This window comes from Globicephala melas, chromosome 14, assembly GCF_963455315.2.
Source record: "Globicephala melas chromosome 14, mGloMel1.2, whole genome shotgun sequence".
NCBI lineage: Eukaryota > Metazoa > Chordata > Mammalia > Artiodactyla > Delphinidae > Globicephala > Globicephala melas.
In genome coordinates this window covers 56084537-56102278 of record NC_083327.1, presented here as the reverse complement: position 1 = coordinate 56102278, position 17742 = coordinate 56084537, and the positions used below count along the sequence as shown (strand labels likewise).

The 17742-nt window shown below is 36.1% G+C and overlaps 1 protein-coding gene across 1 annotated transcript in view; it reads right to left on the bottom strand.

Moving 5' to 3' along the window:
- LAMA2 (laminin subunit alpha 2) overlaps positions 1 to 17742 on the bottom strand; it is a 606143-nt gene that overhangs the window by 147201 nt on the left and 441200 nt on the right. The window contains exons 32-33 of the mRNA XM_060283517.2: positions 12048 to 12134; positions 8051 to 8244 (exon numbers count right to left, since the gene is read on the bottom strand). Coding sequence (XP_060139500.2) covers positions 8051 to 8244; positions 12048 to 12134 — 281 coding nt within the window. The remainder of the gene's footprint in view (positions 1 to 8050; positions 8245 to 12047; positions 12135 to 17742) is intronic.

The window sequence follows — 17742 nt, the reverse complement described above, 5'->3', positions numbered from 1 at the left end:
GATCGGAAGAATAAACACTGTGAAAATGACTCTAATACCCAAAGCAACCTACAGATTCAATGCAATCCCTATCAAACTATCACTGGCATTTTTCACAGAACTAGAACGAAAAATTTCACAATTTGTATGGAAACACAAAAGACCCCGAATAGCCAAAGCAATCTTGAGAACGAAAAACGGAGCTGGAGGAATCAGGCTCCCTGACTTTAGACTACACTACAAAGCTACAGTAATCAGGACAGTATGGTCCTGGCACAAAAACAGAAAGATAGATCAATGGAACAGGATAGAAAGCCCAGAGATAAATCCATGCACATATGGTCACCTTATCTTTGATAAAGGAGGCAGGAATGTACAGTGGAGAAAGGAGAGCCTCTTCAATAAGTGGTGCTGGGAGAACTGGACAGGTACATGTAAGAGTATGAGATTAGAACACTCCCTAACCCCACACACAAAAATAAACTCAAAATGGATTAAAGACCTAAATGTAAGGTCAGAAATTATCAAACTCTTAGAGGAAAACATAGGCAGAACACTCTATGACATATATCACAGCAAGATCCTTTCTGACCCACCTCCTAGAGAAATGGAAATAAAAACAAAAATAAACAAATGGGACCTAATGAAACTTCAAAGCTTTTGCACAGCAAAGGAAACCATAAACACGACCAAAGACAGATTGGAGAAAACAGTTGCAAATGAAGCAACTGACAAAGGATTATCTCCAAAACATAGAAGCAAATTATGCAGCTCAATAACAAAATACAAACAACCCAATCCAAAAATGGGCAGAAGACCTAAATAGACATTTCTCCAAAGAAGATATACAGATTGCCAACAAACACATGAAAGAATGCTCAACATCATTAATCATTAGAGAAATGCAAATCAAAACTACAATGAGATATCATCTCACACCAGTCAGAATGGCCATCATCAAGAAATCTACAAACAATAAATGCTGGAGAGGGTGTGGAGAAAAGGGAACACTCTTGCACTGCTGGTGGGAATGTGAATTGGTACAGCCACTATGGAGAACAGTATGGAGGTTCCTTAAAAAACTACAAATAGAACTACCATATGACCCAGCAATCCCACTACTGGGCATATACCCTGAGAAAACCATAATTCAAAAAGAGTCATGTACCAAAATGTTCATTGCAGCTCTATTTACAATAGTCAGGAGATGGAAGCAACCTAAGTGTCCATCATCGGATGAATGGATAAAGAAGATGTGGCACATATATACAATGGAATATTACTCAGCCATAAAAAGAAACGAAATTGAGTTATTTGTAGTGAGGTGGATGGACCTAGAGCCTGTCATACAGAGTGAAGTAAGTCAGAAAGAGAAAGACAAATACCGTATGCTAACACATATATATGGAATCTAAGAACAAAAATGTCATGAAGAACGTAGGCGTAAGACAGGAATAAAGACACAGACCTACTAGAGAATGGACTTGAGGATATGGGGAGGGGGAAGGGTAAGCTGGGACAAAGTGAGAGAGTGGCATGGACATATATACACTACCAAGTGTAAAGTGGATAGCTAGTGGGAAGCAGCCACATAGCACAGGGAGATCAGCTAGGTGCTCTGTGACCGCCTGGAGGGGTGGGATAAGGAGGGTGGGAGGGAGGGAGACGCAAGAGGGAAGAAATATGGGAACATATGTATATGTATACCTGATTCACTTTGTTATAAAGCAACAAGTAACACACCATTGTAAAGCAATTATACTCCAATAAAGATGTAATAAAAAAATTATGAATTTAGTCTTAATCATATCTATGAGTAAAAATTTTACTGTTATACTTTGCCTCTTATTTTTCTAGTCAGTTCTTAACTTCAATTTGGAAAGGAAATATACTTGTCTAAATAGATTTGGCTCAATAAAATTACGCTCATGTTCAGAATTTAGAATTTAAAGAATAAAAGTGTTAAAATATTAAAATTAAATGAGCATTAAAATAATCTTCCTTATTACTGGTGAAACTGAGGGTAATCACAAGTTAGAGTCATTAAACTATTACTTTCTGAATCAGTAATAAACTGTAACCTGCCTAAATTAAAAACAAAAACTGAGGAGCTACATAAAGCATCATGCTTTTGAAAAAACTGATCAAATAATAACCATGGTGATAAGAACAGCTAAAATTTATTGAACATGTATTATGCTTAGACACCACCTAATGTACATAGGACTTTATTTCCACTTTACAGATAATAAAATGAGGTTTAGAAAAGTTAGCTAATCGAATGTCACACAACTTTTATGTGGCCAGCCAGAATTCAAAGCGTCTATACCCCTTCACTATAGCATGCTTCCTTGCATTAGGAGATGGTCTGTTTCAAGGACACCACCGAACAGAAGATGATTAGACTACCTCATTTATAAGACTTCCAACTTTAAGGTGATGTGATCTATTTTTCTTCAAGGTTAATAAACTCCCTGGATTCTGCAGAGTGCAAATTGCAATCAAGTAGAGTTTACTCTCAAAATAAAGCCTGACTGAAAAGAAAAGAAATAGTGATCAGCCTCTTCTACACACAGTTCAACAGCACAAGTCCTTAATCTATTAATGGAACGGCTTTCTCAATGTGATATACAAACCACTGAGACTGATGGCCAATAAGAAAATTACCTGGAATCAGAGTGATAGTTGCTGTTCTACAGCATTGCTAGCCTTGACCAAGGCCGAGAAAGTTGCCAACAAGAAACTCAAAGCACCTTTCACTAACAAAATAGATGTGAAAAAGGTGTGAGGAGGGTGAACAGAAGTTACTTTTATAGCTATCCTGATGCCTGGATTTGAACAACATACCCCAGTTTAGAGTTGTAGAAAACTATACTAGCCATACTGGGCTTTGAATAGGAACTAGTACCTGGGGATTAAACGGGGACAGAGAGAGGATGGTGTTTAAAGGTTAGGATGGGGCTTCCCTGGTGGCGCAGTGGTTGAGAGTCTGCCTGCCGATGCAGGGGACACGGGTTCGTGCCCCGGTCCGGAAAGATCCCACATGCCGCGGAGCGGCTGGGCCCGTGAGCCATGGCCGCTGAGCCTGCGCATCCGGAGCCTGTGCTCCGCAATGGGAGAGGCCACAACAGTGAGAGGCCCGCGTACCGCAAAAACAAAACAACCAAAAAAAAGAGGTTAGGATGGAGTGTGATCACATGTCCAACAGAGCCTCACTCATTAAATAGCAAATGGAGGTCAACTGATGTTTTTTATCATCTTTTATTATAGAAAGTCCCATTTTCTTTACAGTAATCAACCACATTCCACTATTTTGTTCCTGCTCTCATATATAGGGGACAATAACTGCCATTAGTAATTATTTTTGATTATAAGAGTACTGCAGGGTTCTAGTGATAATACATAAGGGCCTCTGCATTACTGTGATAGATCCTTGTTGGCAACTGGCTATTGAAAACAATAATCTATATAAAACAGATAACTAACAAGGACCTACTGTATAGCACAGGGAACTATACTCAATATTTTGTAATAACCTATAAGGGAAAAAAATCTGAAAAAAAATATACATATATAAAATGGAATCACTGTGCTGTATACCTGAAACTAACAAGACTCTGTAAATCAACTAGGGTTCAATAAAATTAAAAAAAATAAAAATAAAAACAACAATCTAGACTGTGTCTCTGCAGGTCAGTATGAAGTCAGGGTAAAACTTCAAACCTTGGGTTTTATCAAGTGTCTAGAAAGTGCACATTTTACAGAGTTAGTGCACTACCACATTTAGTTAGGCTTACCTTAGGTTACAGGTAAAAAAACCACAGTTTATGATTGCTTTTGCAACATTAGCAAGAAAAGCATCTTCTAAAATGTTATATTTTAGATAAATTGTGACTATAAATAATAAAGCTGATATATACCTAATATTTCATATGCTTTGAATAAAAATAGAAAGCATCAATATGATATTTATAAAATGATATTTCAGGCTCTCTTTACAGAATGACATCCTGCCAACAGCTACTAATTTTAAATTCTGTTCTTTAGGAGAATAATATATTTTACTACGCCACTCATAATCTATTTTAAACATTGTACAAATTGTTCAGTGTTAACTACTAGTCTGTAGAAAATAGGACATGAAAAAATCCAAGTTTTGTGCTTCCCAATACAAAACTTTACTATTAAATAAATAATGCTTTTCTTGCCGAGTCTCAGATTTCAGAAAGGCAGGTGGTTGTTCTCACTTTATAAAATGACTTGTAAATTATGAATGAGGGTTGAAAGAAGAAGTTGGATTTGTATTAACCTAACTTAGTAAGAAGTCCTGATTTGGGAAATCCAATAAAATAGCTACTCAGAACTCATCAACATCTGTAAAGAAAGAATGCATTGCAGAGCTCTCTCCAATTATCCCCACAAGAAAAAAATGAAAAGGCTTTGGAGGAAATCTGAGCACCCAGTTAGTGTGTCTTCTCATCTGCACAGAGGACAGGACTCCACTTGACCATCTCTGATGAATAAGACTCTATCATAACTACCATAACGTTTTTTTGGTTTTTTTGGCCGCACCATGTGGCTCATGGGATCTCAGTTCCCCAACCAGGGATCGAACCTGGGCCACAGCAGTGAAAGCTCTGAATCCTAACCACTAGACCACCAGGGAACTCCTGATAACTACCATAATGTTTTAAAACTTAGAGGAAAGAGTCTTAATGGTTAGCAGAGGGGAAAAAAAATGTATGTACCTACTGACATTATACACATTAAAATTTTTTCAGTTTTTAAGCCCATTTTATCTTTCTTCTTCATAGAGGTAAGATGGGCTCTAAGCCCAGAAGAAGTAAATGAATTAAGAACTGAAATAATTAATGTTGAATATATTGGGAAAACCATGTTTTCTTTTTGTGCCTTGCATTAACAGTCAGCATAGGGGTTAAGAAAGTAAGATTTTCAAGACAGATCTAGGTTCAAATCACAACTCTGTTGAAAAGTCAGGGTGAACCTTGGAAAGGTGACTTAAATCACCTAAATTCAGTTTTATTTATTTATTTATTTAAAATGTAAAAATTTTTGTTGGGGTATAGTTGATTTCAGTTTTTTTTTTGTTTGTTTTTTTTAAAATCACACTGTGGACATAATAATGTATGGGGACGTGGCAAGAATGAAAAGAACAGCATATAAAGCACTTAACATCATTTCTGACAAATGGAAGGCTCTCAACACGGGTGAACCTTTAAAGAATTACTACTGTGATGAATCCTGTGTGGCGGAAGGGGCTGTAGGGGATGCCTGGGATTGAAAGCAGATACGTTGGTCAGGTGTGCCCAGGCACTGAGTTGGTTTGGCGGGGTTGAGAACGTTGGTGGTTTGAATTTGGCTAACTGTGAGAGACTCTTGTATCTAAATATTTCCTACTAAAGGCACAGACTATTCGTGTAAATTCTTCATGATAGTAATGGAATGCCCATGTATAAAAAGCCTGTGTCCTGCAAGAAACTCACTATTTTGGATCCAATAAAACCCTAGCTTGCTCTCTGGCAATTGTCCGTGGCAGCTATTAGTTTCTTTTAGAAATGTAGGTGGTCAAGAAAAGTTCTTTCATGCTTTCTGCATTTTCTCTGTGTCCTCTACAGCACAATTTAAAATTATTTGTTAAATAAATTAAGAGCATAAACTAACTATACAGGGAGACTCCTTCCACCAATATGCAGCTCACCTGAGATACTGCAATGATCATGCCAATGTCATTTATCCTACATTTTTGGGGGGGTATACATATCCATGATGTAGGCCAAATTAAACTGTGTTTTCTAGAGAATGAACCAAAGAGAGAAGAATTAACTGTACAATACATGCTCCAGGCTCCAAAGAAGCTTTTCTCAGAAGACATTTCTCTGACTATATAAATATTCTCTTGCCAGAACCAGGCTACTTTCATCCACTCCCACTCACGGGCATTATAAAATTCTACTATAGGCACACGTGACAAAACAGGCCCTGCAGATCAAATGTGCTGGGTCAATCCATTCTTTGGTTTCTTGCTCTAAGTTAGCTTAAGGATATAGAAAGATAGAAGGAAAAGAAGAAGTAAAACTGTCACTGTTTGCAGATGACATGATGCTATATATAGAAAACCCTAAAGGCACTGCCCCAAAACTATTTGAACTCATCATTGAATTCAGTAAAGTGGTAGGACACAAAATTAATATACAGAAATCTATCGTATTTTTATATACTAACAACAAACTATTAGAAAGAGAAATTAAGAAAACAATCCCACTTACAATTGCATCAAAAAGAATAAAATACCTAGGTATAAATCTAACTAAGGAGGTAAAAGATCTATACTTGTAAAACTGTAAGACACTGGTTAAAGAAATTGAAGACAACACAAACAAATGGAAGGATATACCGTGCTTATGGATTGGAAGAGTATTGTTTAAATGACCATACTACCTAAAGCAATCTACAGATTTGATCCAATCTCTATCAGAATACAATGGCATTTTCCACAGAACTAGAAAAAATGATTCTAAAATTTGTATGGAAAAACAAAATACATGAAAGAGCCAAAACAATCTTGAGAAAGAAGAGCAGAGCTGGAGGAATCAGGCTCCCTGACTTCAGACCCTACTGCAAAGCTACAGTTATCAAAACGGTATGGTACTGGCACAAAAATACACATATAGATTAATGGAACAAGGTAGAAAGCAAAGAAACCAACAAACTCATAGAAAAAGAGATCAGATTTTTCTGATCTCACCTCTAGAAAATTAATTACTTTAAAGTTCAAGGTCCGTTAGATTAGCATTTAGGTTAGGAATATCTATATATTACTTAGTTAAATATTTCCATATTAATAATTTAGTTTCAATAATATTAAAACTAGTTGGAGTACATTGGAAGTCCATTTCAATTATCATTAAAATATGCCATTTTACTTGAGAAGAGTGAATATGTATACACCAATAACTGAATACGATAACGTAAATGTATATTACATATTACACTTCATCTCTCCCCTCCCATCAACCTTGACACTTACTTTTATTTTAAATGCAATACACTTTCATCAAAGATTGTTGAAATACATAGAAAAAAAGTTTAAAAAGTTATATTCCCAAACATACCCAGTCTTTACCTTTTGGCATATCTAAAAAGCCAGCCTTAGCTTTTGAGGTAACTCATCAAACTAGAGCACAAACAAAAATTCTAGTTAAAATGTTAAGCTTCAGACACACATAAGGTATTAAAACCAGAAATACTGGCCTGTGTAAATACATTAAAATAAATAAATATTGAAATAAAAGACACTTAAATAATTTCCATTTCTATTTGTTAGAAAGAATTAAGACCACTAATGTAAATTCCCTCAAGGAAAAGAATACCATAATATAACTGTCCTCTCTAAATTTATAAATAACTGTTTTAGATTAGAATTTATATAAGATCCAAGAATTCTATTTAACTACTGATATTCGATGTATGTTCAGTATGGCATTACTGAATCCAGAAGCAGTTATTAAAACAAAACAAAACATATGAGTAAAAACACCTGAGTTCATTGTCACTGCTTCCAGGTTCTGTAGGGCAAGAGAAAGTTACGAAGCAGGATGCCCATGGATTTCTGTAAAAACTCGGAAAAGAAAAGTCAGTTGTAATTCAAGCCTTACAGTGTCTGTCCAGCTGATTACAAATTCAGGAGGACTCTAAAAATATTTAATAAACCCAGACCTTTAATCTGTCACAAAGGCAATGTCAACTTTAGGTAAAACTGCAAACTCTGAGATGGGCAAAATAAAATAAAATCTGCCTCCGGGAGCTTTGCTGTAGGTCTTCAATGAACTGACTAAAGCATGCTGAGGATTTTCTCAGCTGTTCTCGGCTCAGGAGGTGGAGACAAAAACAGCAGGCAAACAGAAGAAGGTGGATAGATAGTGTCAGAGAAAATGAAGAGTAACACTAGCTATTGCAGAATAAGAAAAAAAAAAGTCAGTCTTTCCCATTGGAAATGAGATAGAAATGGAACCAAGGCCCCCAGAACTAATAGCTAAGTTAGTATACGTACAAACACACTCCATGCCCTCGCGCGCATGCCAGTGTTTGCAGCCGTCACACTTCTGCCCCGTGGCTCCGGGTCGGCACGTGCAGATCCCTGTGACAGGGTCACAGGGGACAGGCAGTGAGCCATGGGGGTCACACTCACATTCTTGGCAGGAGCCTCCAGGGCTGCTTGGGCTGCCGGTATAGCCAGGGGCACACCTGAATTTAAACAGTGACAAAGCAAAGGAGATTAATAGTAAGTCATGTCTCGAAATTGTTGTTGTGTGTGTGTGTATTGTTTGAATGAAACAAAATTGATACCAGAAGTCAATAGATCAGGGGTTAGCAAACTTTTCCTGTAAAGAACCAGACTGTAAATATTTTAGGCTTTGCAGGTCAAGAGGCAAAATCAAACTCATGCAGTGAAAGAAATTTTCAAACACTGTCGGTTGATGGAATTCAAAACATAATAATAGAATATAAATTGTTTTATAATAATAATCTACTAATGGAAAACCAAACTAATAATGAGAAGAATGGGATTCTTGTTGAGGTATCAAATTTACTTAACTAGGGCTCAAATTTACTTAACTAGGGCTCAAATTTATTGCTCTCTGTCATCAAAGTTTGCCCATAACCGCCATTCCCAGCTTGAGTGCCATACAGGATTAGTCAATGGGCCAAATTTTGTGGTCCATACTCTGCCCACTACTGCTCTAGATAATAAACTTTTTTTTGAAGGTTTCATTTTTAAATTAGAAATGAATAAAATTTTCTATTTACTCCTGGGCTTTCCTAGAAGCATGCATTTTAGAGATCAAAATGACCAAGGAATTCAACCCATTAATTTTACTAATGAGCAAAAAGAAGCAAGTGGCGATAAACTACTACATTTTCTATTTAATTCGACTGGTCTTTCCTTTCTACCACATCTTCCTCAAGATGGATTTTTCATTGTGTATCTCTGGAAGTGGGGTAATGTTATGCCAATAAAATATGTAACACCGACTTGAGAAATTAGAAAGGAAATCCAACTGGATGAAGCCAAATTGCCATCCACTCTCTTCTACCCGTCTGTGCAACCATTCATCTACGTATATACCACTGTCGGTTATGTTACTGGAAGTCTGATAACTTCACAAGATGCTGGCAAAACCATACGCTCTGGTTTACCCAGAATGGTCCCAGTTTGCCTGTTGTCCTGGCTTAAGTATTAAAAACATATTCTGTCTTTCCCTAGAGTATCCTGGATTGGAAAATAAATTATACACATAGCCTAAATATAATCAACGGTAAGAATTTTTGTTCAAGAGGAAAATATGGGAGGAAGCTGAGAGACAGTAGGAAATTGAAGGCAAAAGTTGTAAACACTAGCCAGATAATCCTGGACCATCTTTAGTGGCCTGGGATTGTAGAAACTTGCAGGCTTGTGAAAGTTAGTTCATCCCATGCTGGTTAGAAAAAGCAAAGCAAGAAGAAAATGATCTGTAACGTTAGGCTTTTATAGATTTATGGTTTTAATATTTTATTTCCAATGTACTATTACAAATGCTCAATAAAAGTATCATTTAAATAAGCCCACTTAAATGGTTTCTTAACATTTTCAGGTGAAAGAATTCAATTCTAAGCAGGTTCAGAATGATTAAATGTTCAAAGAGTTTTAGTTACAAGAGTAACGAAGACAAAGCATGGGTAGGGGTTTCTACAATACAGTGACACTCAAGACATTTAAGCAGTTTTAGACCTGAGCTGATGAGTTTGGGCAGGTCATAAGGTGATTTAAATGATTTAAGAAGCTCTCAGAAGTGAAACAAATTTATTTGGAAGGTTACAATAAAAATTTAAGCAAGACCTTTGGATTAATTTAGCTGAATAAAAGCAATTTTTCAGGGAAATATGACCTGATCATTTATGTGTTAGAGATGATGAATGTGGAGCTGTAACAACATTTGAGAACTGCAAAAACAATTCAAGCCATTGCCATTTGATAGTGTATGACCCTGCTCATCTCTATACTATATAAACTGTCACCTCTTATTGATAAAACATTTATGGATGTTAAAAAAGTAATTTTTCTATAATCACTCTGCCTTATGACAATAACTGTCATTTCAGTGTACCCTTCCAGTCTTTTCTATATACATGCTTTTATAGATAGTGGAAACTCCAATTTACAAATGTAGCTATAGTATCAAACATTTTTTCATAAATTATGGCAGATAATCCCCTTGGCATCCAGGGATGTTTTAGTCATCATCCTACTGGTGTTTACAAGGGCATGAAATGAATATTAGCCTAAGCATGAACACTAAAGCACGCTGGCTGACATTAAAATATACATATTCAAATGATGTATATATCTCCACAACAAATGGAAATGTTTTTGGATTTTGTACTGCTTTTAGTTATCTAATTGTTACAAATCTCTGTTGGCATGGAAATTGTGAATGTACTGTTTTATATATATATATATATATATATGCAAGTAGTGGATATTGTGTTTAAAGTTACCACATACAGAATTATTTAGAAATATATTTTGCAAACTTATAGAAACAGAATTGGAATTTATAAAACGTGTTTAATTATTTAGTTACCTATTTATTTCCATTATTAACACAACCATTGCTGGTTATATTAAAAGACGATTCTTAAATTGATGATGATAATATTGGTTTATATTTGCAAAGAGACTCGTAATTTAAGGAAGTGCTCCTAGAAGAATCCAGCAAAGGAGTGGGTGAAGCAGGAAATGGAAAAGAAAGAATCCAGGCAATGGTGTGATTCCAGGTGAGGTCCCAGTCTTAGCCTAAGTCCATGGAAATCTCTGGAGCATAAATAGCATCTCAAGATTTGTTCAGCTTTCGGGCAAAGGAGCTGGACCTTTGTACTCCCACACTAGCGAGTCATTAGATCTGGGCCACTGGAGGAAGGCGTGGGAGGTAAATTCTCAGGCTTTTTTGCCTCTCCTATGGGAGAGGAGACCTCTATGTAGGTACTCAGGCAGGGTATCCTCCATTTACCTGATCTTCATAATGTCAGTGGAAAGTAGGTACAGTATCAGCTATTCTGATGTTATAAAAGAGAAAAATGAGACCCAGCAGTTTGTGGAGCTCAGCTATGTCCAAGGGTCTTTATAGAACTTTATACTGTTATCAATTACACTAAAATTATCATGTGTGTTTAATGTTAATAGTTAATATCAGTTGCTCTCCATTACCTTAGAAAGAATAAAAACCTACTAAAAATAGTGGTGATAAGCTTGAGTATCCAAGATACTGATCTTATAGAAAATATGCATCCAGAAAAATATAAATTACAACCTTCCTAGACAGTCAGTCTGGAATTCTGTTTCTTAACTTACCATTTGTATTACATGTTAGCATTCAATTTAATAACTACATACATGCATTATCAGAATTTGTAAAAAATATGGTGAGAGGAGGCATTTAAATACTCTTGTTTGCGTGTTGAAAAGGAGAACCAAATAACACTTTAATGTTTCGTGGTTTTAATTAAGAATTCCTGATACCATTTATATTCTGAATTACGTGTATACTTGCTGATGTAGTGCCAGAGTGCTCAGAACAGTGATGTGCATGCAGTTAGTGCTAGCCAACAACTTCCAGTGAATTAAAATGAGAATTATGTGTGGCCAACTTTTTATTACTGTTAACTACAGATAAGCTTTTGGAAATTATTTATTTGTTCTTGTAAAATGCTCCCTCCCTCTGTCTCTCTCTCCCTCTCTAATCTATGTTGGAGTATATACATATATATATGCTAAAATATAAATTAGATAATTGTGAAATAATTTGGAATCTTAGAAAAAGTCTAAACAGATGGAAGTAAACAACTTTCTTTGGATAAAGTCTAAAGATATAAAAATACTTTTGAAAGCATATAAGCTACTAGAGAATATGAAAATAATGACATAAAAATAATGAATACTTTTCTACTATGATCTTTTATTATATGATCTCTATGCATCATTGCTCTAAATGTATCATGACTGTTCCTACCGTTCGCAGTACTGGCCTTCGTATTCTCGAGGGCAAGCTGTGCAGCGGTAATCATCCAGGCCTTCCGCGACACAAGAAGGGCTGAAACTGAATCAGAAAAGAAAGACTGCAAAAAATCTTTTGACTTATTTATTTTATACATTTAAGCAATTCTATCTATTAACTAGATGATTGGAACTATTTTTTGATGGTTAGAAATGGCATATTTATAATTATAAGTTTCTATTCAAGGGTAGGCTATCACAACTAAGTACTACTAATAATAGTCAGCAAATAAAGATGGTTGTTTTTTGATGAATTAACAATGCATCTCACCGACCATGTTAAAACTTTGAAATTTTAATAATTATGTGACAACCAGGAAAATATTAAACACCCAGAGAAAGTGTACTATTTTTCATGAATCAGAAGAAAAACATGATGAGAATTCCTGCATATTTGTCAGATAGTAGAATAAGTATTATTGAATATCTTTCAGGTTAAAAAAATGGGGACATAAAAGCTATATAATTTTTTTTCTAAAAAGCCCAAATTGCCACTGGCATTTCAATGCATGACGTGTGAATAGATGTTTCACTTAAAATAAAAGAGTGCCTTTTCTAATTTATATACAGATTTCAAGCTACATTTTACTTTAAACACAAAATAATGTGATCTAGTGTGAGGCAAGAAGAATGGAAATCTTTCTGCATGAAAATGAATAAGCTTTTCTGACAATTTTATAATCTCTTCTAGTAAGTAGGTCTCATATAACATGCCCTGTTTTCACTACAACACTGACAGACCACGGCCAGTCAGCCCTTCTCCAGGATTCTTGATCACCTTACACCGCAAAAGAAATACCAGACAAGACTTGAAAACTAAACTATGCTAAAACGTAGTTTTGTATTGTTACAAACCTCTCTCAAATACAAGTAGTGCTTCATTCCCACTGGACAAAATGCATGGTACACTGGAAATTTAGGAAGAAAAGACACATATATTCGTTGCAAAATGGTAATGCTGCAAACACCATTTTCCTTTTTGTTGGTCTGCAAAAGCAGTTGATGCTGAAAAAGCAATAAATTATATAGACCAGAGCTGCAACTCCTATTGGTCAGGTGCCATTAGGACACTATTTCAATTTTCTGTCTAATGCATTAAATCAATAGTACATGAATGAGTAATAAACTCTAAACTTTGCAAAATATGTGAACAAATTGATCAACTACTCACAACATCATTATTCAACAAATTATTTTTTTTGCCTTCACAAAAATAGACCCACAAATACATAATTGACACATTCTTGCAAGCTTCTAGCTCTTTTAACTCAGCTTGATGCTGAGTTCATCTGCGCGCGCACACACACGTGCACACACAAACTCATATACATATATAGGCACTTGGAAACAGATTTTTAGACATTCAAGGGAAATTCTACAGAGCCAACATAATTAAATTATATTCCTTTATAGTAACATATCTGTCTCAATTACTATGCAGGAATGTTATAATTCTCCTTGGATAGTAGATATAAATTTTTTTGAATTATGACATTATGGTGGACTAAACTTTTTCCTTACATCATATATAAGGACTTATGAAAGAGGAAGTAGGAATTACACCTTACTTGAGGTTAGAGTTTATTCTTTATGCTCCCAAATCCCTCATCTCCTCTCAATTTTCATACTGTCTGCAGGACCACTCAGAAATCCGACTGTTTTTCCTCTTGTAGGCCATCTTTTACATTCCGTTAGATTTGTTAATTCCAAGGTTGCTTCAACAGAATTTCTGAGATTTAGAGTCTGCTGCTCTGTGTCATCCCCTGTGGAGTCTACTGCAATGAATTAGCTTCTGGGATCCCACCCCCTTATCCCAGTTCACTGATTGCTCCTTTTCAGTCTCCTTTGCTGGATCTACATCATGTCCTTGACCTCTTAATATGCTTCACAGTTCAGCCTTTAGGTTTCTCCTATCCTGTCCTGTCCTTTCTCCCCTAAATGATCTCATTCAGTATTAAAAGGCTCTAAATACTGCATCTATCCTAACAGATCTAAAACTGAGCTCCTGTCCTCCAAAAAATACCGCTAACCATTCTATCATTTTCCCTGTCTCTGTCAATGGCCATACTTTGCTTACTTTGCTTCCATTTGCTCTGCCATAAACCACAGAGTCACCTTTGTCTCCTTTCTCTCACATTCCACAGGTATTCTATCTGCAAATGCTGCTGGTGTCACCATAATTAATTCATTGCATCATCCTGTTCTAAGCCACCTCTTGCCATTGGCAGATTTTTAGGCTTCAGGACGTTTAGTTACTCACTGGAGCTTCCCTGACTCCAACTCCTGTCACCCTTCCCCTGTCCCCATTCGCTCTGCTCCAGCTGCCCTGGATCCTTGCTGCCTACTAAGCGTGGCCTGTCTCCAGGCCAGTGCACTTATTTTTTCCTCTGGCTGGTCTGCTCTTCCTCCAGGTAGTCAGGTGACTCTCTCCATTACTTCATTCAAGGCTCTGAACAAGCCTCACCTGTTTGTGAAGATCTTCATCAAGCACCCTAACTAAAAGGGTACCCCATTCACTCCAGATTCACTGAGGCTGCTCTATTCTTTCCTGGTAGCACTTTCACTATCTGATATTACATTATATATCTATTTGTGTTTTTTCAGCTTTATTAAAGTATAACTGGCAAAAAAAATTGTAATATATTTAAAGTGTACACGTGATGATTTGATACACGTGTATGGTGTGAAAGCATTCCCACCATCTAGATAATTAACATATCTATCACTTCATATATGTACCTTCCTTTGTGTGAGAATTCACAAGTTCTACTCTCCTAGTAAGTATCCATTACACAATAACGTATTATCAACTGTGGTCACTATGTTATGTATTAGATCCTTAGACCTTATTCATTTTATAACTGAAAGTTTGCACCCTTTTACCACCCTCTCCCAATTTCTCCCGTTCCCTGCTCCCTGGCAACTACCGTTGTACACTGTTTCCAAGAGTTTGTTCGTTTTTAGATTACACCCATATGTGAAACCATGCAGCTTTTTCTTTGTCTGGCAAAAACTGCTGAACACATTTGGAGAAGAAAAGCTCCGAGAAACTCAAACTTGGCCTCATTGTAGAAGGGAGGAGAGGGCATTGAGCCTGGAAAGAGGGGTCAGATTGCAGAGAGTTTCTAATACTCTGCTAAAATATCTGAGCTTTCCTTGGTAGGCAGTGGAAAACCCTTGAGGGTATGTGAGCAATGCTGTACTGTCACAATGGTTAAAAGTTTATTGTATTTGTTTTGGTAAGAGATATTGGAGACTTGAACTAATATGTGGGTGAGTTAGTAATCACTTACTCACCATCCTCCATCTATGAAGAGGGGTATCTCAGCCTCCTCCATCTATGTTTCAGAATCTTTTTTTCTTATCTCAGGGAGAAGTGCTTCTCTTCTCATCATACATAGGTCTTTACTTTGTTAATGAATGTTCCAAACTTTATGTGATGACCTTAGGGGGTCATGAAATCACTTTAGTGGGCTTTGGCTAAAGTTTCTTCTAATAATACAAGAAAATAAAATTGAATAGAAGTTACAGTATATATTATATATGTATAGCTAGCTAGCTAGTTAGTTAGCTAGCTAGTTAGTTAGCTAGCTAGCTAGCTAGCTAGCTATATATCCACACACACATTTTTTGTGTTCTAGCTTATGATTAAAAAAAGGTTTTCTTACAGTGGTTGCAATCAATAAAGTTTGAAAGCCACTGAACTAGCCACTTTGATTTCATACTTGATTCTTACAGTGGCCTTTGTATAAAAATATACTTAAATTACGTAACTCATATAAAACAAAAGTGAAACAAATATGAAAACACTTTTTTGTTGATCCTGCTAATCAATCGAGGTAGTACTATTTCTTTCCCTTCTTCACATTTCTTAGAGCTGTGCACTCACACCCACGTGACCTAATGTCTGCTTCCACTATTGATTGCCAAAATCCATCAGGGACCTGCACAGTTAATTGCCACTGTATGTACTTAGTCTCCCTTGGGAGAGCAGCATCCAATGCTCATTCTCTGCTGCTCTTTTCTCTCACTGTGTCAGTGGCAGTGTGGCCTTGGTTCCATTGCCTCCCTCACAGCTCTTGTCCTGGGTCTTCTTTCTCTTCTGACTTCTCTAATGTACATAGTCTTGTCTTTCCTTCTTTCCATGTGCTCCCCTTGGGTAACATGACCCCGGGGAATCTTATCTATAATTCATTTATTAACATATCACTTCCTTCATCTGCCCTCCCAATTTTCAGGTTTTGATTTCTTGTGGCTATTTGCATATTTCCATTCAGATAGACCTTTCATATCAATTTAACTTATTTGAAACATAAATTGTCTTTCTTCTATAGCAGCTCTCTCCTGGTTTCTATTTCAGTTAATGACCCCACCATTTTGGGGGGTCAACCTGGCTACAAATCCCTGGCTTCAAATCCTGCCTTGCCTAAACCTGTCGTATCTAATTAGCTATCAACCCTGTAGAGCTGCATTCAACAATTTTCTCACATCCATCTCCTTGTCTCTATTCTTGTTGCTATTACCTACTTTCAGGTTCTAATTATCTTTTGCCTAAGCTAGTGAAATAGCTTTTTAATCAGTCTCTTTGCTTTTCTTATTTTCCTGTTTCAATTCATTACACTCAATTCCATCATAATAGTCTTCCTAAAGTGTGGCTCTCATCACATTAATCTTTTTTTTTTAATAAAAATGTGTAATGTTTCCTCATTACATAGAAAATTAAATAGCAATTTCTTAGACTGGTATTCATGGATTTCTACACTATGGCCTCCATTCTCTCATTCATTTTCTTCTGTAATTATGAAATTCTATTTGAACCCATGCTCCAAACTCTTAACAGTTCTTAAACATGATTTGAGTTTTCTGCTGCTAAGCTTTTGCTCCTTACATTTTCTACTATCTCCACCAGTAAAAACCCTTCAATCCACTGTAAATTTAATAATTTAAATACATTTTAAATTTATTATAAATGCTCCTACTTCTTTAAATATGTTCTTTAAGTTTCCACAGTCAACTGTGGTACTTTGTGCCTTTGAATTCTCTTTATATCTCAGTTGACCTCTCTGAAGACACCCATTTTACTGTGAGCCTCTCCAAGAGGTGTTATGCTTCTTTTCTATATCTCCTGGAGCTTTTGCTATAGTCCGCCCAACAGGAAATTATAAAGTAATTATTGAATCTTTCTAATCCAGATCATTTATATTTTAATAAACAATAAACAGCATTCTCTTGTTCAAAATCTGGTCATCAGAGGTAGATTAGGGAAAGGAAAATGATATTTTTCATACACCTACCACTTGGTGCTTGGATGAACAAGAAGATCATGTATTTTATCCTCATCAATACACCACTTACCTAAAAATTTACATTTGAGACCCTATGCAAAACTTGTGACTCTGTTCAACCAAAAAGAGGTAATTACAGAGGAAAGGGAGACAATTACGTGAAAATGTTTGCAGAATGTAAACAAAGCCAGAGATGGAAAAAGAAACTTAGTGAGTATAGGTGGAAACAGTTCATCATCTGAGTTGCTTTGTGCTTCTTATACACTCAAGATAAGGTGTCCAGGATTCTAATTCTGAACAAAGTGCCCTACATTCTTTTCAAAAGCAAATTCTTAAGAGAAATAAATGCCCTACAATGTAGAGATT